We start from the raw sequence: 22,481 nt of genomic DNA, 5'->3' as shown, positions 1-22,481 counted from the left end.
TGGAGAGATGGTTGCCGGAAATGGGCCTCTATACACCTATGTACATATTCCATATTCACATATTTACCACATTAACAATGTATAGAGTGTATTTCTGATTCATTTAATGTTATATTCACTGAAAAAAGTGTTTTTCCTTCAAAAATAAGGACATTTCTCAGTGACATTTGAATGGTAGTGTACGTCTGTAGATGTATGTAAACTACAAATGCAACCTTTCTAGGTTGCATTTGCAAACAGGCACGATCCAGTTCCAATGAATGGTCCAACAGGTCAATCTTTCTAATGATAATTTATCCCATGATTCATCGCCATTGAGGAAGCTAACGAGTTAACTATGCCGGTGGCCTGGTTGCCCCGAGCAGCTCAAAGTAGCAATTAATTCCACGGTTACAGCGAGACATCGTGGTGGTGGAAAATCCTCTGTGGACCAAACCGTCTCGTTCTAGTTCAGCCATTGTGTTCCATGTTGTCTCTGTGGTCTTCACAGTTGTGCCTCGGTAATCGCATCATTTGCAGCACTTTCTGGCACGTCATAAGCGTTCATTTTTTTAATGTTTTACGTTTCATCTGGTAGCCAGAACACAGCTTTATTTATTTATTGATTTATTTATTTATTTATTTATTTACGTGATAGTTTTGCTTTAAAAGTAATATTTTCAAAGCCCACGGGGGAAATCCAGTGTGTTTTTTTTCTGTGGGAAGAGAGCAAAAGAAAACGTCAGCCAGCGCTACAAATTATATTTCACAAGCAAACAGCCAGAAAATGAAAGTCAATGGAAGTCTAATGTGATTAGAAAACAGTCAGTGGCTTACAGAAACAATCCTTGTGTCTCAGTTTCGTGTCAGGCTTAAGCCTTATTTTCTCTGAACAGAACAAGGATGGAATTCACTCTGTTGAAACCAAAGCCTTGGGTAGGGGGTGTGAACCAATAGACAATGTGCAGACCAGAGATGAGGGATTTCCTCAAATCTGGTTTTTGGGGGATAATTACAAACTTAGAGACAGACGGGAGGCGAGATAACACCGACTTTGCTGAATGAGCAAGAAGAGCAGGGGCCACCGAGCGAGACAGTATTTCATCCCAAGAGGTGGGAAGGGAGTGAAAAGGGAAGTGGGAGAAGATGCAGCCGGTTGTAAGAGCAGAGCAGGAAGTGGATGGATGGGTTTTTGAGGAGTAAGAGAGGAGTTCTCCATGAGGAGATAAGAATTCCTGTGAGTGTGTGATGGTAGTAGATAAAGAAGAAGGGGGGGGGGGGCAGTTGTAACGGTATAAGATCCAGCTGGACGTGTTTATCCGAAGCTCAAACCACACACCTCATTACATTAAGAGCACATGCACTCACGGACACAGTTAAATGACTGTTTGGTGCTAGGTGCTGTGGGGTTTCATATCCCTCTGGGAGCTCGCAGACATCTCGACTGGCGACTTCTCCGCATTATAATTCAACCCTTTCAACCTGGAATCCAACAGATCTGAGTGCAAGGGAACGCGGGCCAAAGGGGGAAATGGCAGCGGATCACAGAGGGAATTTATGAACACGTCATTCTTCTCGAGCTCTCTGATGTTCATTTTAGGGTGACCAGCAGCACCAGCGGTGGAATGTAGCCTAGTTCATTCACACACACACATGTTGCACTCAAGTATAATTCTGAGGCACTTGCAGTTGCTCAAGTCCAAGTGTTTAGCGGTGACATATCGCGCTTTTCATGAAGATAAACGGCATATTGGAAATCGCATGGTGACAAATTTCCTGCAAATCGTCCCTCGTCTCTGTTTTAAGAGAAAAATCTCCACATTTCACGAACCAAACGGTTGAAACCATTCATGCACCTTGCAAAAGCGAGGCAGTTCTTGAGGTATTTTGGCATCGTCATGGAGTTGCACGTTTGTTTGTTTTGTACGTAAAACGAGCTCCATGTGTTCTTCGTAAAGAATTTCAATTTCAACAGTTTATAACACTTGTATAACTATAAGCAAATAAGGCAACAACAATGTTGTGAATCCTATAAATCTGCGATTTGAAAGCGACAGTTGCAGAGTTGCGATGTCGTAACCGTGATCTCGGCATCTGTTTTTGTGCTAAAATTCAACAAACTTCACACTACATTTCCTTTCGTGCAACTTCACATCGTGCTTCGCATCATGTGTGTGTTTGTATGACTGCAGTGTTAAAATATGGCATTTACAGAACAACACTAAATCTGGACCCTTGTTTTTGTTTCAGTCGGCACACATCAGCACGCTCAGAAATGACTGGGAAAGCACTTCCCTGGTTGTGATTCAGACTTGGACGTTGGACGCGAACAACGTTAACAATCCTATGATTACAATAACTGTTATATGATGTGAACGAGGCACTAGAACCTTCCTGGCTGCTTAACGTCCACATCTTTCACTCAACTCCAAAGCCAGCCTGATTTGCAGCACAGATTTTTTCTTTTGATGCTCGGTCCAAAACGGCGATATTGAAATTATACGACTTTTTCTCACACCTGACGAACCCGGGATCCAGAGCCACAAACGCACAGAAAGCTCAACGCGAGGTAATCGACTTTGACGTGCAAAAGCAGTTTACAGTAAATCATCAGACTGCGTCTTTCACTCCAGAACAGGCAGGTAGAGGAACTCCAACACAACAAATGGATTTACCATCACAGACTGATTTCCCAAAAAAAAAAACTTTTGTCCAAACTTTCCACTCCCTCTCTGTTCCTCTGTTATTAGGCTGAATAAAAAGTTGCTAACGTCGCTGCAGGCGCTGAATGCGAAGAGCAGGCTTCAAGTCAGCGATGTTTTTGCCAGGACACATGTGCTGCTAGTTAGCGGCCCTTTTTTTTTTCTTCTTTTTTTTCAATCACTGTGTCAGTGACATTTCTGACTCACCTTTTAAAGAGTGAGGAAAAGCAGCAAAAAAAAAAACCCATCTGCCACACACTCCCCCATCCCCAGCTCTCACACACTGTAATAACCCCCAGTGTCCTTGACGTGACCCACATGCAGATGTCAGGAGGGTTTCTAGAGTTCAGCTTCGCCTCCATATAAGTGCCTTCGAGGCGGGGGGGGTGGTTCAAACACACGGTCTGACTCATTGATAGTAATCAAATAAAAGAATGGCAGAGTGAGCTGAAGGCGCTCGAAAGCACCTGCATTCTTTTAATGTCTCCCTGTGTAAAAGGCCTTTTTTTTTTTCTTTACTCCTGGCGAGCTTGCGCTTCTTTGTTCGTTGCTTTTTTTTTTTACGTCAGATCTTTTCTGTCGTATTCCCCTCCAGCATGTGTGGGTCCAAACATCACACACTATTGCACAGCACAAACTCATACGTTCATATGAGCGACTCTCCACTAAAACTTCACCGACACCATCCGGCAGCAGAACACACAGACACACTTTAACAATGGACCAGGGGATTCTAATGCCCCCTCTGTTACTACAAGTTATAAAACCCAGTAAATCTGCTCTTCACAGTCCAAAATGTTAATGAAAGTAGTGGAGGGGGGATGGGGGGGAGGGGGATGACTGCGAAGGGCTGCCAAAATCAACCTTCAAGCTTCCTGGTTTGCAGAAGGGGAGTTGAAGTGTGGAGAAATAGTGTTTGGCTCCAAAGCCCTGTCAGATGCATAATGACTATCACATTTTCCATGTGTGGCTTACACTGCAGACACAGTGAATTCACGAGATTCATTTCTCTGGCACCTTGCATAATTCTTATTATGCATATAGTATTTGAAACATATTAAAAGGAGGGTACTTTGAGACACTGACTTCAACTTCAACCAATCTGAGATACACCTGCTCGAGTGTACAATCATTTACGGATTGCCACTTTGTGCACTACCGTTCAAAAGTTTGGGGTCACCTATACAATGTGTTTAAGTTTTCCTTTAAAACTCACACTTTTATTATATTCATCAAAAGAGTTGCAGAAGGAATAGAAAATATAGTCAAAACATTGACAAGATTAGAAAATAATGATTTTTATGTAAAATAAAGAACCAGCAAAACTGTTTTCAGCTGTGCTAACATAATTGCACAAGGGTTTTCTAATCGTCCAATAGCCTTCTAACGCGATTAGTAAACACAATGTACCATTTGAAGACTGTAGAGATGGCATGGCCCTGAACAAGGATCCATTGAAAATATTTGCAAACCTCATTACACATTAACAATGTATAGAGCTTATTTCTGATTCATTTAATGTTATAATCATTGAAAAAAAGAGGTTTTCCTTAAAAAATAAGGACATTTCTATGTGACCCTAAACTTTTGAACGGTAGTGTAAGTTGCTCACTCCTCTCGCCAAAGTCCCATTAAGAAAATCTGAAATTTTACATCCTGGACGTACATTGATTGTCTTTATCAATCATTTCTGATGTGTTATTTTCTTACATGAGTGAAAACCTTCTGTCAGATTTACCTAAGGGAAACAAACGCTGTAGCAGACCAGTAGTAGCTCCCGCAAGCCAAAAATGCAAATTTTCTCTTTGGACTTTGGTTGAGGAGAGTGAGACATTAACAAACCTACATTTTCAACCACAAAAGTGGAGAATGTATTCTGGTAAATTTAGTCATTTCAGTTCCTCATAATTCACGTGGAAAACCGATGGAGCTGTTGGAAAATATCCTGACGGTGGCTATGTTTAAGTACAAATTATATTTAGTAAACAACTCCAATGACACAATTCTTCCAACCGTTTTTTCTTCCCCCAGCTCCTCCTCGTTGAGTCAAAGCAAACAGTTGTGCGCGGAATAATTTAAAGCCATTGGTGTTTGCGGTGGGCGCTAATTAGCACTTTCGGTAACTGCCGTTGTTGATTCACTATCCAGATGTCAGACATCTCGCGCCGCTCTCTTTGCTGCTCCATCTCGCAAAAGGCTTTCGCAGAGGTAGAAGAGCGTGCCACCCTCACGTCTGGAGTGCGTCTGTCTGAACAGGGATTTGGCAGGAAAGAAATTCCTCCCGTTCCTGAAACGGGATGGTTTGTTGTCATTCAGACTGATGTGCCGCCATCGCCGCAGCCGCCTTCCACATCTGACCACAGATGTGTTGGGGCCACCCAGTTAGGAACTCCAACACCCACAATGCTGCCTGCAAACAGCAGACGTTTCCATTGTTGCCCAGCATGCCGTCCATCTCCCAACCTCCTCCACTTAAGATTTCATCCTGTTGACTTTGGAGGTCGCTCAAGAGTCGGAGGTGGAAAAGTGTGTAACTGATCATTCGGCATGTGCTTTGCTGTCGCTATTAAATATGAGTTATTGTGCTGAGCCAGTCAAACAAGGGATCGTAATTTTTATGTTTCCCACTCTGACGTTTTCCACTGTGGCAGCATATTTTGTCCAGATTTTGGTCTCGAGTTACATGATGTTAGCGTTAATACGCCGATAGCAGGTTTAAAAAGGGAGTAGGCAATGCATTTTTGGGGGTGATTGATCAATAATTCCAAGGTAACCTTGGTAACTGTTGCCCCTCTGGGCTGTGTTTACAGCTTTGAAGCTATCTCACACATTGCCCATCAGTAGAAATCGTACTTTTTTTTTGTTGCAAAAACAAAGAAGACTGGAGCTATTTTTGTCAGGATCCTGCCAACTACACTTTTATAAGATTATATAACCATAACTTATACATCACATCCACTTCTGGATCATGGCACATGGACAAAATTGCGTACAATCCAAATTGGCATGAAAGGTAAAGGTCTCATTAAGTGGCTAAATTAATTTAAACTCCTCTCAATGGTTGTTTAACCACCTGTCAACACTTTGGCCACAGAGTCCTGTTGATATTTTACGGCTCTCTGTAGTCGCTCAAAGCCACCGTCAAATGATAGAGGTTCTTGTTACGAGCAACCCCCCGAAAATCACAGAGCAGCTCTTGACCATAATGTTATACCAACGTTCCCCCACAAGCAACACCAGTGGTATCGAGCGTAAAACCTGCGGCTTTGGATAAAAAAATAAAATAAAAAAAAGTCAGTCCAGAGTGGATCTGTCAGAGAGAGGAAACACGCTCCCCACACTCGTTTTTTTTTTACAGAACACAAGATGTGAAGACCAGTGCTCGGTCCATATGGCAGCGTTTGTGGTGGCTGTGGCCAAACGTGGTGATGAGTTTGGCTGCTGTGGGCACGATCTTTAGAGGAACTGTCCACAGAGGTTTATCCCAATATTCTGCTTTGCTCTTTTACTGCTTCAAGGTTTGATCTGGCAGCAGGACAGGAAGTGGAGTCCAGTCCATTTACATTTCAGACGCTGTTTGAGCAGTTTTTGTTGGGGTTTTTTAACCCGGAAGTTGAAGAAAAAAAAATTGTGGAAATGGACTGAAGATATGATCAAGCACAGTATATATATAAAACATAACAAACATCACACTTTCCTGTTTGCCTGGGGACATGCATAAATGCATGGATCTACACATTTAACTATATCCTCATGGTCCTGGTGAAGGTCGCTCACTGCAGGCATATGGAGATGTGTTTGACGCTGAGATTATTTAGGTGAAAGGTGGACTGTACAATACACTACCATTCAAAAGTTTGGGGTCACTTGGAAATGACAATGAATATAACATTAAATGAATCAAAAATACACTCTATGCATTGTTAATTTGGTAAACGACCATTCTAGCTGCAAATATCTGGTTTTTGATGGAACATGTACAGAGGTGTATAGAGGCCCATTTCCAGCAACCATCTCTCCAGTGTTCAAATGGTACATTGTGTTTGCTAATGGTGTTAGAAGGCTATTGGATGATTAGAAAAACCTTGACAACCCATCTTGTCCATGTCTTGGCTGTATTTTCTCTTCATTTTGCAACTCTTTTGAACAATAAAAGTGTGAGTTATATATATATATATATTTATATATATATATATATATATATATATATATATATATGTAAAGATTTTATGTGGTCTTTGCATCCAGAAAGAGAAAAGCCTAAAATCAGGGGGGTTTTTTTGACCAAAGAAGTCTGTTTGTATTTAAGTCTAAAGCCATTTACAGTCATGAACTCCAAAAACCGGGTCTGGACAATTTTCCTTGTGCTTGCCGTTCACATTTCGATGACGCAATCAGAGATTGTTTGAAGACAACCTGGGCACCAGATCACTCGCTCCTGCTTCCTGCGCGCTCAGGCCAGGTGAGCTAATGCCAATGTGAACCTATTATTGACGTTATCCATGGATTTGATTAATGAGTTGGAAGAAGAACATCTTTTAGCCAGAAGATCTAAAGTCTGGACACCATTTTGTCATGTTTAGGGTGTGGCTGTGCAGTGATGAACATTGCAAATGTCATGCATAATAACCCACGCAGTCTGCTCACTGTCGGTCAGTAAAGGCCTCGCTTCTTCCCCAAGAAGGCACTGATAAACATCGGAGAAACTTGAGGTTTTTTAAAATAGCATATTTCAGAAACAAATTAGTTGGTGTCTATGAATTTCCTCTTGGACAAATGGCAGGAAACATGACTGGTCTAGACTGTGTGATTTTTTTTGTAGAAATTGGTCTTAAGTGTAATAGCGGTAGAAAGACCAACAGTTAAGTGGTGACCATCATTTAGAGTATTATGCATTTATAGGTTTTTCGTATTTGCTTAAGCGGAGGAGTTTGCAGCTTGATTCAAACGTTTCCCGTGGACTCAAAGCTTCTTTTATTCTCCACGTCGAACAAGTGTCCCGTGTCGACAATAAACAGGAAAACAAAATGATATATATATATATCTGGGACAGACAGAAGTGGATCTTTTAAAGTGGAGGAAAACATGTGCAGTGGCGCATGTTCTTGTTTCCCATAAAAAAATTTCCAAAGGCAGAAAACTTGCGGAAGGGCCTACCACAAATACCATTTTGTGGTTTATTATCCCAGCTGCTCATCGAGGGCTGAGATGCCACGTTATTTATTTTATTTGCTGGGTTTCTCCAATCGGGCGACATACAGTTGTTTGTTTTTGTTTGAAGGAATTGCCAGCGCGCTCTCTTTTTTTTCGTCTTTGCAGCTCTTTGTAGTGGTTTTTCACATTTTGATTGGCACCTGAACCACCCAGCGGGAGAATTGACATCGATCAGATGAGGTTTTTGGAGACAGAAAGACTTGAGATGCAGGTCTCTGCAGCTGAGACTCCACTCTGTGGGAACGTTCTGGAGTTTTCCTTTAAAAGCTGTCCTGGTAGTGTTCAGACAAGTGGAATTTAACGTTTTTTTTTGTTGTTTTTCTTGTCTTGCTTTCCCACTTTGAACTCTCTCTTTGCTGATGGTGCAGCTATCGAATTCTGGATGCTAATGGGATGGCCATCAACCAGTGGGCCACACACACTTAAGAGAGCAGCAATGTTTGGGGTGCCCAAACTCTGATGTTTTGCTTTGTAACTAAAACCCGAGTCACTCCATGAGGCCCCCAAATCCCAGCGCTGAGTAAGTCTTTTCCCGCTCTCCCCCTCCTCCGTTGTTGATCTACTGTAGTTTTGTGGAAAGACGACCTGTTTGTGTAACTGCATCGAGCGCTGAGTCTGAGCAGAGTGCGAGTGTGGGGGCCTCTGGGCTCGTGGGAGGGATCGGGGGGCTAAGGAGGCAGGAGAGGCCGTGGATGTTTGCCGCAGCCCCGCGTTCCTGTCTGACCACCGCTTTGAAAACAATATTTGCAAATGTTTATTTGTCTCCCTTTACAATCAGTCAGTGAGACGTTCTTAATGTAGGACGAGGGGAGGGGGGGGTTGTCAGTGTGGCCACATTATTTGTAACCTGAAGAACAAAATTTAGAGGCAGGCTTCGCTTCAAGTCGGTGAAAATTACACACACCGTCCCACTGAAGCTCCATTGTAACCCTCCTACACACGTCTTGTTACTGTTTTATAGTTTTTTCTTGATTATTAAAAAAGAAAGAAAACCAACACAAACCAACACAATCAAGCAAATCTCCCACCGTGTTAAATGACAGTGACCGATGCGAGTGCTGCGTTGATTGGACACATTTACATGTTTTAAAACTGCTTCAAATGTGCAAATAATTGCACAAAAAAACCACATCTAAAGGCAAATGCCTTTAGATTTAGCCTTAAATCCTGAGGGTTTTGCATTAGGATCTACAAACTTAGTTATGTCGTTAAGCTGTGTTTCAATGAGTCAGCTGACCCCTGACTCTGCTGAGTCGTCAATTTCTACAGAGCCATTTAGCATCTTTTAGCTCATTGATTTGTTTTCCCGACCTACAAACTCCACCTTTTAACCTTTTAGACAAAGACAGCGATGCGCCTGGTGGAGCAGATGTAGGTGAAGCACAGAACAACATGATATTGTACTCTTATATACACTCAACAAAAATAGAAACGCACGAAGAAAAACTTAGTTATTGTTATGTGACAAAACAGAGTAACTATCCAAAAACTTTATCTATAAAGTGACTTTCAATTTCAAAACAAAAGTCCTGGAGTAACGGCAGGAAGAACACGACGCATCGACATCACCAGGTTGTCGATCGTGGCCTGGAATGATCGTGGAATGATCCACATTCAGTTGTGTTGCCACAGCTGTAACGCTCAACCCAGCACTCAGCATGCCAATGGCACGCTCCCTCGTGAATTGTGACATAATATGGCATATTGACAAGTGACAAAAGTCCACATTTTGGTGTGCCCTTTTGTTGACCAGACCATAAGGAGTGTCTGTGTACTGGTCTACTGGGTTTGAGCGAAACAAATCATTCCATAAACTACACTACACTCTCTCCATTGGCTTCCAGTCTCTTTTAGAATCGATTTTAAACTTTTAATGTTTGCCTTTAAAGCTCTTCATGATCTTGCCCCATCTTATTTATCTGAGCTTTTAACTGTTCGTGATCCGGGTAGAGCTCTGAGGTCAAACAACCAAATGTTGCTGGAAGTGCCCAGGTCAAAATATAAACACTGGGGTGATCGAGCCTTTGCTGTTGCTGCTCCCAGGCTCTGGAATAAACTCCCTGTTGAGATGCGTCTTATCTCTGACCTGGGCCTCTTCAAATCAAGGCTAAAAACCTATTTATTTAGGATGGCTTTTAATACCGAGTAGTATGGTGACACTTTTTATCTTTTGTCTTCTTATCTTTTATCTGATTCTATCTTATTTTATTTTGCACTATTTTATTGTTTTTATTGTTTTTAATTACTTTTATGTGTTTCCTCTTTATTTATTTATTTCTTGTAAAGCACTTTGGATCACCGAAAGGATTGTTGTAAAGGGCTGTATAAATAAAGTACATTTACATTTACATTTACATAAACAAATGCATCAAGAATCTGAGCAAATGTCATGACATTCACCATTTCAAGTTTGTGCGTTCATATTTTTGTTGAGTATAGTATATCACTTATCTCGAGTACGGTGCAGTCAGTCTTAACTGGAATGGTCCAGCTCAGTTTTTTGATTGTGTGCTGTTAGAAGTTGGCTTGAACCCTAAGGAGGATCCTTTTTGAAAGACCATAATCACACAAAGGAAAGATGCTCAACGTTCTTGTCCGAAGACCTCGAAAACAGCTCGAGTAGCTTGAATTGTTTGTGCACTGCAGGGTTGTGTTTCTCCTTAAGGCTCAGACATTTTTTTACGATGTCATGTGACGTCAAAGATGGACTTTTGGTTGCGACATCGTCATTTTTTTTATCGTTGCCTCCGCCCACTTTGTAAGACAAAAAATACAAGGTAACAAATAACCAACATTTCCTCCCTCTGTCCTTTTTAATATATAACCCAATTACGCTGTCTTTTAGATTAAAGAAGATGTTGACTGAAGGATTAGTTCTTAATGTGAGGGGGGGGACATTTTGCCTCTCTCCCCCACAGTGCGGTGGCAGACAAATGGAGCCTTGGAAAGCTGCTGGATACTGTAATGTCGGTTGCCTCACGGTTTCACAATGCTTTTTGTTGGATGTGGTACAGAGCACAGTGAGAGATATCCTGTCATACAAGCGCCACTTTTTTTTTTTATGTGGAAGATCTGGCCCGTGTCACAGTCCATGAGTGGTTTTTGGCTCCCCGTGGATGAAATGTGACAGGCACTGGCAGTTTTTTTTTACAGAAACATCCATCACTGCTTTCTCCCCACATAAGATCTTTAAATCCTATTGGTCCCACACAAACTCCTTCTCTCTCTCTCGTTTAAATGTTTGGATCTTCTACTCCATAAATTTGTCCTCCTGTGAACGAGACCGCTGGCAGTGTCAATCCTGTCTTCACTCCTCCTCTCACTTCTCTGTCGTTCACATATGAGCCCGTCTGTCTCACGTGACGAGGCGTATGGTTTCCATCACAGGTAATAAAAGAAATGGAGCCTGAATCCGGACCACACACACACACACACGGAGCTGGGATGGTGTCACTTTGCTGCAGGGCCCCCAGAGCCATCTCATGAATTCAGAACCCTTTGGCCCTAATTCTGCACTTCCTCACATTGCGTCGTTGGCAGGTAGAGCTTTATCGAAAGCAGGTTGAAGGACAGGATATATCGTCCGTGCTGTTGTAGGTACAGTAAGTCAGGACCTCCATTCTGTGGAGGCACATTTTCACTGGTCAAACATCTGGCTTTTGTCTGTCGTAGGATGTAATTTACATTCACAAGTGGTTTAAATGACTGCAAAACTTGATACCTGTGTGCTTAAAGTCTGCACCTTGACGTTTCATAACTGCTCACCGTCCACACATCGATCTATCGTGGATTTATCATCAATCGTGGAAACTCTTTAGACTGACTAAAATCGAGCTAGTCTTAGTCGGACTAACATACCTGGATAATACGATTCATAGTCCGATTACTCTTGCATGTATACGCTTAGTCTAGACTGGAATCGGACTTGGCGTTCTGCACATGCACCAAAATGTCCTCCGCTGTGTTTGACCCAGAAGTAGAAGGAGACGACGTATGAACTCCAGTACTGTTGCCAGAAATCATACGGCGGTGGCGACACCTTCTTTCGTCTGACAACGCAGCAACCACAAGAGCCACGCTTGATCTAATCTGTATCACGACTAACATGTAGAGCAGGTACGAATCGTACATCACCCCTCATCCATCCATCCATCCATCCATCTCATCGCCTGCGTGTATACTCGGACTCTGCAATTTGTCCGATTGCCTGTCTTAGTCAGACTACGTCCTTAGCTTGATTAAGCTGTGTATGCAAACGTACTGAAACATAATCTCAGAATCCCCTACTCCTTTAATGCTTAAAAAACTTTTGATATTTAATATAGTGAGATGCTCCACAGGACTCATTTCACTTCAGAATTAAAGCCACAGCTTACTGAATGTCACTGATTTATGTCCACAAACACTGACAATCATGGCCCAGTACGCCGACACACACACACACACATATGCAGACTGTTGCAACATATGAAACAGAGCAGGCCACGTACCTCACCGTGCCACTGACGAAAGCTGAGCTGAGTGTGAGTCATTCTCTGGGCCATCATCTGCCTCCTGACTGTAAAACGTCTTGGCTTAGATTACCGTGTGTATCAGAGATCTTGTAAAAAAAAAAAAGTGTCTTTATGAAGCACAGATGGCATGGAAGATGGCCGCTTATTAAAGACACACAATTAGAAAGAACTAATTCTTGGTACAGTGGGTGGAGGAAAAAAAAAAAAACTGGGTTTTTACAAAAAGCAGATATCCTGTGTAGTAAAAGGCAGCTGCTTGCAAAGAGGTACCTCACTCAAGCACAGGGCTTAATTATGTTTTTGAGGCTAACGCACCCAAAATCAGTATGTTTACATGCTTAAGCAATGTTCAAATAGTTATTTTAGCAGATTTGAGTAAATTTGGTCCAACTTAGCTATGGAATACACCACCTTTCACCCTATGTCCGCGCCCCCCCACGTCCCTCGTGTGGAGGATAAAGCGGTAGAAGATGGATAAATGAATGAATGCATGTCCATTTGATGCTTTAACTATATTGGAGAAAAAAAGACATACAATCCCTTCTTATGAAAATAAAATCGAAATATATTGTGATCTGTAAAAAATACGAAATACGATCTTTTTATTCTTTATTGGATGAGAATATTTGTATTATGATGTGAAAAGCCCACAGAGAAGTGTCGCGTCCAGCTTTTTGTCCTTGCCTCGTTTCTGAACCTTTCTCTTCTCATCAATCGTCAGACGATGTGAAAAGTGGGAACAAAACATTTCTGTCCTCGTTTCACTGCTCGTGTTAAACCTCCTCTGGTTTAATTCGCTGATTGCCTTCTTGCAGTCGATCTGCACTCCGGGTTCCTGGAAGCGCGACGAGTGCTTGTTCGGCAAAGCAGGGATCCAAATCACCATGTCGAGTGACCTAAGCTGACAAGCTTTGTGTTCTCATCCGTTACTATAGCGTTCTGTCTGCTATTTACACTAAATAAACATTTTCTTTTAATGTTTCTTCCTGGACATTATTTTTGGCATTTCGGGTTCCAACTGAAGGCCAAACTGCTGTCATGGCCTTATCGAGATGATATCGATGTTCTTTTGTTCTCAGGTAATGAGGCTGAGACTTTACATAGATGTCTATAGGTCGCAGGAACAATGGGGTGTCTTTGTGGAGCCAAAATGACAAAGGAAATCTAGCTGCACGTTAAAAATACCCGGGTGTGTTGTTTTTGGAAAGACCCCTTTTTTGTTGGGAGCATTGTTTTTGTTTTGCCATTAGCGGGGAAAAGAGATGTTGTAAGCCCTGCGGTCTGAGCGTCCTGGTGCGATGGCGGTTTTGTGGTTGCGGTCGGGGAGATCCAGTTGCGTCTGACTGTGCAGGCGGAATGGAAAGATGATGAATCAGTGTCTGATTTATTGATAAGCAGCCAAGCTAAAGGAAACAGAGTCTTTCTGATGTTATACTCTGAACTGGGAGGTTGGTGTTCATGTATGTCTTTTTGACCGTCTGCCCAAAGTCCCTCATCTTTGAGATAATTATATTTATTTTCATTGTATCATCAGACATTAACTCATTATGCCACATGTAGCCCTAACTTAATGCACCACAGCCCTCGTGACATTTCATTTTGTGAATCTTGGCTCTGTTCGTGTTGCAGATACATTTGAGGACGTGTGAAAGACGACATTTTTGTCCGGACTGTTTGGCCGTTTTTGTCGCGTCAACAGTCGGTTGCTGTGTTGACGTGGAACCATGTCGTATCCCAGATGTCTCTGTTACTTAACGGTGATGTTTGGTTTTCCACTTGCATTTAACCAGAGGGACCAAAACCTACCAAAAACTAACTGAATCAAATCAACCGTGAGATAATTTCCCCCTCTGATTACAACAGCAACATGAGTAAGAAGATATGAATTTGTCACCTACGTTAGCAAAGCCACAGCATAGCCCAGACTGTTGAAATTACCATGCGTTAGCTGTGGCGTAAAGGTTCATTTATATAATACATCATATTAATGGGTTTTCTACCGATTCTCCAGCTTCCAAAAATGTGCAGATTTGGCAAAATTGGAAGCTTTAAATTGACCATAAGTGTGAGTGTGAGAATGAATGTTTGTTTGTCTCTATGTCGGCCCTGTAATGGACTGACGACCTGTCCAGGGTGTACACCGTTTCTCACCCTATGTCAGCTTAGATTAGCACCAGCGCTTACTACGACCACACAAAATGGGTATACCCAATATCTCCCCCTACGCTGATGACATACCTGTATATTTGCACAAAAAGTAGAACATAAAGGAAACATTTGGTCCCTACAAATCAGACAAAACAACCCAAATATTAAGATGAAGCTTCCCCGCAGTTCCCGTTTGTCTCTTGTCCCTATTTACCCAGCTCGTGGCAGGAAGCGCCCCACTGGGAAATGAACAGCAAGAAGGTTGTGACCCCTGATAGAGCCGTAGCCGCCCCGCTGGTGTGTCGGCTTGAAAGGATTACAACTGCTCCATCTGATTCTCTGCTCTCTCTCTCTCTCTCTCTCTCTGTGCTCAGTGCAGACGAGCTGTGAAACCCAAATCCCCCTTTTTTTGTTGTTGTGTTGTCAGCCATGTGTGTTGTGTTATGCCAGGTGTCCTCCACATTTTTGACAGCCGAGCCAAAATTCTCCGCATATCCACCGAGCATCGCGAGGCCATCGCTTAATTGTGGATTGAGACGGAACATCGAGGATTGAGATTGTTTTTTTCTCCCTCCCGTGTAATAGTTTATACCCTTACAAAGTGTTTTGGTATCATTTCAGTGCGGTAGATTTGTAAACACTGTCAGGGTGTTTGGATTGGAACAGTAAATGTTGGGCAGCAGCGCCGCGATTACTGCGAACTGATGAACTGATACGCTTGCTTTATTGTGGAAGCATGCCTGAGCTGACACTTTAAAAATGTGGCAGCCGTTGTAAATGATTCAATGCAATCATTTTTCGTGGCTGGATTCCTGAAGTGCACTTCTCCTGTTTACAGTTAATCCAGTGGCTTTGGTAACTCCTAACTGATATCTCAAACACACCTGTGGTAACAACCGTGTGTTCAGCAAAGTGTTGTCTGGCATTAGTACTCGTTTTGAAGAGTCCATAGAGGCTCTTTACGTGATTAAGATATACGCTCTGGCCATGTTTTTGGCTTCACTGAGGTCACTCTTAGGTTTGTGTGGTAAAAAACATCCATAGCAACATTTCCATAAATTTTTTTAAATTTAACCCTGCCTCTCACCTCTGGTCTAACTCCCATAATAAACAGACCTTTATTTGGTTTATGTAAAGATGTCATACCTTTTAAACAGTTGGATGGAATCCATATATTTTTATGGATTTTATTTCTGAGTGCAGAAAAAGTGAGGTATTGGGTGCAGTTGAGCACGAAAGGCAGTGGCGATGAATTGAAACAGTGGAACACATTTCAGAACCTCCATTTAAAAACTGCTACGATCAATCATTATATTAAGTTTGAGTAAAAAGAAAATACTGAACACGAGAGGGTTCGCTCTGTGTGAGCCGTTTCACTTCCAGACGCAGTGAACAGTGGTTTGAAGTGAAAAATCACCACATGCTTCTTGCTCAGCACTAAAAAACAAACAGATACTGAATACAGGGGAAAGCATAAAATATGAAATTGCCTTAGTGACATGACACTCTTAGAAATAAGGGTTCCAAAAGGGTCCTTCTACAAGCACTGAGGTTCTACCTGGAACCATTTGGGTTTTTCAAGGGTTCTTGGTAACACTAATGATTCCAGTAAGAATCATTTTGATCCAGAGAACCCTTTAAAACCCCTTTCCTGAATAAAGGGTTTTAAAAGGGTTTAAAAATGCAACTTCTTGCAAACTGTTTCCTTCTTAGTGACGAAGTGCACTCGTACTCTAACATCTGTCCTCAGTTTGGGCCTGATTGGTCAGTCTGGATCTTCATGCCTGAAGCTCTGAGTCTCCGAGGTTGACGAGACTCGCACTGTCGTTTTTTTTTTGGGAGATCAGTTTTAAGTCGATGAAATAAAGTGAGGCCTGGGAGCCGCTGGTGTCATTGGAGCTGGCAAAGACTCAAAAACCCTGTGTTTTAGCACGCTTAAAACATTTTATTTCCCTAATTTGGTTGTTTTACAGTACTTGCCCGTGCTCTTTTTACGGTAAATCTCATGTTCTCACAGGTTGGCAGGGCCGTTTCGGGAGACCTTGCTTCCAGCTGGAGTTGGTGTTTGCAACATTTAATTAATTATCCCTTCCCATCCATTACGAGCCATGTTGTTAACTTTGGCTTTTAAACGCCCCATTGAGACCTCGGGTATCCAATCAGCACTGCGTTTATGATTTATTGAAGAATTACATCATTATTTAAAAACGCAGTTAAACGGGACATGTGCTGAAATCTCTGGCACTGCAGTTGTACAGGTTGATGAATGATAGTCGCCGACGATGCAGCGTATCCTGTTGGTGTTCGTTTATTTGAACGTGCAGTGGACGTGCATTGGACTTTCTTTATATCGAGGTACGAGCCATGAATTTCCTTGCAGCGGCATCAAAACCACACACACTCGCTCATACCCGTGCGGCCTTCAACCTTTCCACACGCGCGCGCACTTCCTGAACGGAGAATGAAACGCAGCTGTTTTACTGTCGGCGCTGCAGATCTTGCCACTCATCTGTCATGAACGATATCCTCGGAAAGATATATTCCTCGCGTGTCCCCGCGAGGCCTTTAACAAAAGTGCAAGACCATAAAAAAAAACCTTCACAACCCTTTCAATTGTTCTTGTGCATCACTCGATCGGGAGTTGAAAAGAGACGTCCTGTTGATTGAAGACAGTTCAGGAAAACAAGCTTGTCGCTGAGTGTCAACAAGTCACTGAGGAGGGGGGGGGGGGTGTTTTTGTGTCTCCTGCCCCCTTCACCAGCTGGGCCCCGAGGGAACTGCTGGACTCTTTAATGTCCACTCCGTAACTGTTTGTCCAGATGTGGGGGATCATCATCAGATTGTCCTTTTTTTAGACCTTTCTGCTCCATGTATTTGAATCGTGTGCTATTCTTTCCTGTTTTCACACAGGCATCCAGGAGGGCACCCAGTGCACTAAATGCAAGAATGAATGGGCATTAAAGACCTCCATAGCTCTGCTCTATGTGCTGTGTACTCTCCTCACCATCGCTGTCGCCGCGCTTGGATATAAAGGTAAGAGAGGTGTCTGTGTTTGCACTTTAAGCTTACTTAAATGTAAGAATGTGGCCAACAACGGTTACTACATTCAAATTCAAAATACCGAGGTCTTTTAGGCTTCGTTGTCTGACGTAACTGGCAACCCGTGGTTGCTCGGCAGCTGAGACTCTACTGACTGCAATGATTGGTAGTTGGCGCCACATGGCAAAACATGATTTCAAAACATAAACATGATTTGCAGTCTGCAAAAGATGTTTTTATAATGCAAATATTTTGTCTGTACTGTTGTTGTTGGTGAGTTCAGTTTGTTATATGAACATTATTCTCTGTGACATATTAGGAGGATTTTATGGCCAGTTGCTTTAGATTTATTACATAATGCACCTTTAATGTTCGCATTATTGTGTTGTAGTGATATAAACTGATGGAAATAACAGCACAGTGTGAGAAAAGAGCTTTTCAAATCAACACAGGCCAATTAACGGCACAACACACTCTCTGTCACTAAAGAAATGGGTAGAGTCAGTTTTTATTTTGGTAAGCGGAAGAGAAAAACCCCAAGAAGGGAAAATAATTTGTTTGATTCAGGCGCTTAAAAGCTTCAGAACATACTTTCACTTTCTCTGTCAGACAATAATATGAAGATTTGAGGTCGAGGTCATTTGTTTTCAAATTAGCCATCAGAGGTGAAACCTTGAAAGAACAGATTTTTGAGAGTTTGAGATTGACTGAATTATATTCTCAGCGTGCACAGCGTTGAAAACATTTTTGGAACGTCCTCAGCAGCAGCTTTTTTCTCACGACACATGATGACTATATTTAGAGCCAGTTCGCAACAACAGACACAGGAAAACTCCTGTCACTTTCTTTACATCCAAATCCAAATGCAACATCAGAGATCAGTCGGGGGGAAATGTGCTTGATTGTAACATGAATAAACAGAAGCTTTAAGTTTCAACTCCCTCCTCCCTGCTGTCTACAGTACATCACAAAAAACGTGTCTCCGTTTATTTTACCAACACCCCCAAAGTTCACACCAGCTGGGGAAGACCTTCAGTTCTTTGTGGAGCTTAAACTTCCTCGTTGGCTTTTTCACCGTTTTTTTCTTTCCAGGTCATCGCCGCCGTCGTCGTCGTCTTTCGGGGAATTGAACTCTGAATGTTCCCGCCGTAATTGCGCTAAACATTCCCATATGTGTCTATTTTTTTTTGGGTCCCATTCTTCCTTTCAATTTGGGAAAATGGCATGAAGTTAACATGTTGAAGAAGGTTATCTGTGCACCTTGAGTACATTAACAATGCTGTGTGTACCGCCCCCCCCCCCCCCCCCCCCCTTCCTCTGTGCTGCATGTATTCAGGCAGGCTTAATTGATCCCAGATGAGCAGCGAGTGAACTCTGCGCAGTTCCAGCAGAAATTGGGTTTTTACTGGCACTGGAACTCTCTGCTGTGTCAAGGGAACTGCAGTTTAGCCTAAACACACTCCCAGCTCCAGATGGTTATGTAGTGAGACGCGACGAGGCGCTCTATCTATGCACTTAACACGTGTGTTTGTCTCTCTCTGTCCGTCCTCCGTCACTGACGCGCGGAAATCTCCTCTGTGGCTCTTTTTGTTTTGCTGGGATTGTAGTGATGTCTCTGTTTTCCCCACAGCGTGTTGTTTTCATAGACGTGACCAACAGTTATATGAAGTCAGACTCGGGGCGGTCGTGTCTCACTATAATGATGTAAAAAAAAAAAAAAAAAAAATGATGATTCATTGTGAATAAACACAAAGGGCATCATAGAAGAAAGATGTTTATTTTATTTATTAATGTTTATTTGATATGGACATAGCAATTACATTGGACAAACCAGATGCATTGTTTAAAGTGGACCTAGACCGGAAGTTCCAATTAACGCTGTTTTTTAGTGTGTATCTGCGTCATTACCTTGTTTATGAAGCCCTGAAGTTTCGAAACAAACAGTTCAGCCATTGCTGAGAACACTGTGTTTTATTGTAATCTCGGCCTCAGCGAGATCTCTGAAAAAACCTGGTCCGGTTACGTAAACAGCAGGTTCTCCAAGAACAGCAGATCGTCCTGCTCCGGGCACTAGTCCCGGTACATCCGGTTGCGTACATTGAACCGCAGAAGAAGAATAATGTCCGTTGTGGAGGTGTTTCACGAGCGACAGTGTCTTCTGACTCTGGGTCTGACTCCGGGTCAAAGTCATAAAAGGGACTGGGGCGGGGAGTCGTGAAGAAGCTATTTTTAAACATTGTTAAAACAATGTTTTGATAATGAGTAGCAGTGCATCCACCGTTCCAGAGGGGGGAGCTGCGCTTCTGAGAGCGGGTGTGCTGAATATGTAACTTCCGGGTATTGGCCAATCACAAGACTGTCTTCTGGGTGTGAGAGTTGAGTCTCAAATCTCGCGGCTGGCAAACACTGTCAGAAAAGAGGATTTCTATCGGATCATTTACAGCAACTAGGAGGTTTTTGACCATAAAAACAAGTTAATGTATACAAGTAGACCTCCATAACTCACATATATGTGCAACAGGACCACTCTATGTGAGCTTTAACACTAGTCCAGAATTTAAGAAGATATAGGGATTAAAATATCAAGAAGGAAAAAGGAAAAGACAGAAAAAGAAAAGGAAAAACAACAACAAATCAAAGGAAAGGAAAAGAAAAGAAAATTAAAAAAAATACAGGCAATTTCCAGTCTAAGAAACATAAGTAGGATACAGAGCAAAGGCAATATGAACAAGCATCAATCACTGTCTTGCAATTTAAAGTTCAGTGATATCATCTCTTGGACTACAAGTTGTGTCTGAATCCAGAGGATATGTGTGTTTAAAAAGGTTTTTTATTTCAATGTTATGTACATTTGGCACAAATCTGGACACACACGGACTTAGCTGTCTGTCAAACCATCTATTGAAGACGTTTGGCTTAAAGAGGCAACAGAAAACTCTCCTGAGAACTCAACAGAGCCAGAACAGTGATTCAATATTGGTATCAGTCTGACAAGAACTATATGAGCTTATATGTAGACTTATTTTAAGATAAAATTTAAAATAAAAAAGCTAAGCAAATATTCAAGGATGTGATATTGGTATCTGTGTCAGACATGAAAAAGCAGTCGTGAGCCATCCCTAGGTTTAAGAAGCCCAAAACTTGTGATTTCAGGTAAAACCAGCAGCAGATTCTGATGTTGTTTGTAGCTCAAGAGGCAAGAAAAGAAAACATGTTTGTCCTCGTCTATCCCTTACATTCCTGCATGCACAGTTAGAAGTTGTGCTTTGAGTTTTTTTTAAATGTATTCCCAAAGCCTGGGGTTAACAATTCACTCACTTCATCATAGCCTTTGTTATTATTTCTGACTTTATGCATTACTGAGAAAGCTGGGTTGACACAAGGTTTCGAGAACCACCCACACAAGAGATGGATAGAGTTCATACTGGGTACAGAACTACTTTTTTTTTTTTTTTTTGGACCTATAAGGTTTCTGGTGATGCAGCGAGTGACCCTGAAGCAGAGTGCATGAACAGAAAACGTGGAAAAGGTCCAGAACATTTCCGAACGTGGGCGTCTGCTTGTGTTAGTTTCACTGTCCAGTCCAGTCGGCAAAGAAACCGTGTGATGAAGGTGTTTCTGTGCGCTCACTGCCATGCTGGACTGTTTCTGGAAATATGCTACATTTAGTTTTCCCTGAACATTTCTGGTCAAGCTGATCATTTTCTCTCTAAAACATTTTTGGTATTGTAGAAGCGTCAAAGGAGGTGAAGAGAGGGAACAAAAACAGCTTTGACCATTATTGGATAAACATTCCCTTTTTTCCATTTTTGAAGTTTTCACAAACATCTCACTGTCAATTACGCAGGAGACAGTTTTACTCGGTAGCAGGAGGTTTTCTCTTCGTCGTCTGGAGGCAGAAACAAAGTTTTTCTTTGGCTACTGAAGTCGTAGATTTTAAGGGACGGCTCCCTTTTTGTTGTACGTCTACTCTCTTCTTTCCTTTTCATGCTTAATTTGGCCTATTGGTCAAAGGCAGGCCCTGCGATGGACTAGCGAACTGTCCAGGGTGTGACCCCAACTATCGCTGAGATTGGCACGGCACCGATGGGCGGATGGATGGATGGATCTTTACCTCTAAAATGCACTCATAAAGTATTGTTTTAAATGAGTAGTACAGCAGGGTTAAGTCTGGACTATTTCCGAACTGACCTTTGGCCTCATATGATGAGACTTACATGGGTGGAGATGATCCCGTCGTCTAAATGGCTTTATGACATTCTAAACCAGCTCATATTGCCTCTCCTCACTGGTGATGTGACCTCTTAAGGTGGCAGCCTTGTAGCTGAATTGTTGTCTGCTGGGGGATGCAGCTCTTCCCAGCAGAGGAGGCTTGCGCAGTTCCCCGGTTGAAGGGCGTGTAGCCCCTGGCAAGGCTGGTGGTAGCAGTGGGCTGATTCCCCCGGAATCCCAGGCACATTCCAGAGGAAATGAACGCTGGTGTCGCCTGTGGGGGCGTGAGGAGCCTCCCTGCCACAGCGTCTGTCTCCTCTGGGCTCTCTTTGATCCCCTCTGTTTGCTAAAGACACCCCCTAGGTCACTTCCTGTCCCCCTAGGGCCCTCAGCGGTGTCTTCCCATGCACCTCCAACCTTGATCGCTTCACTCTCATCTTCGCTGAATTGGCACAGTTGATTCCTCCCACCCTCTGTCCCTACCTTTTCTGTCTGTGACCCTACATTTAATTGCATTACATTCCAATTGTCCCCACATCTTACCTCATGACAAAATATGCAGACACATATCTTATAGTATATGAATTTCATTGGCTTCCTTATCCCTTTCATAAATGATGTCTGTGGTTGCAGGCAATTCTGGTCTGTTAATAAAGCCTGTGATGAGACTAAC

At 42.5% G+C, this 22,481-nt stretch overlaps 1 protein-coding gene across 1 annotated transcript in view; it reads left to right on the top strand.

The window, feature by feature from the left end:
- Positions 1-22,481, top strand: part of LOC310937398 (collectin-12-like) — a 43,015-nt gene that overhangs the window by 16,211 nt on the left and 4,323 nt on the right. The window contains exon 3 of the mRNA XM_083901653.1: positions 17,468-17,590. Coding sequence (XP_083757779.1) covers positions 17,468-17,590 — 123 coding nt within the window. The remainder of the gene's footprint in view (positions 1-17,467; positions 17,591-22,481) is intronic.

The sequence above is a fragment of the Microchirus variegatus genome, assembly GCF_963457635.1.
Source record: "Microchirus variegatus genome assembly, chromosome: 15".
Taxonomy (NCBI): domain Eukaryota; kingdom Metazoa; phylum Chordata; class Actinopteri; order Pleuronectiformes; family Soleidae; genus Microchirus; species Microchirus variegatus.
This window is presented reverse-complemented; position numbering and strand designations above follow the sequence as displayed.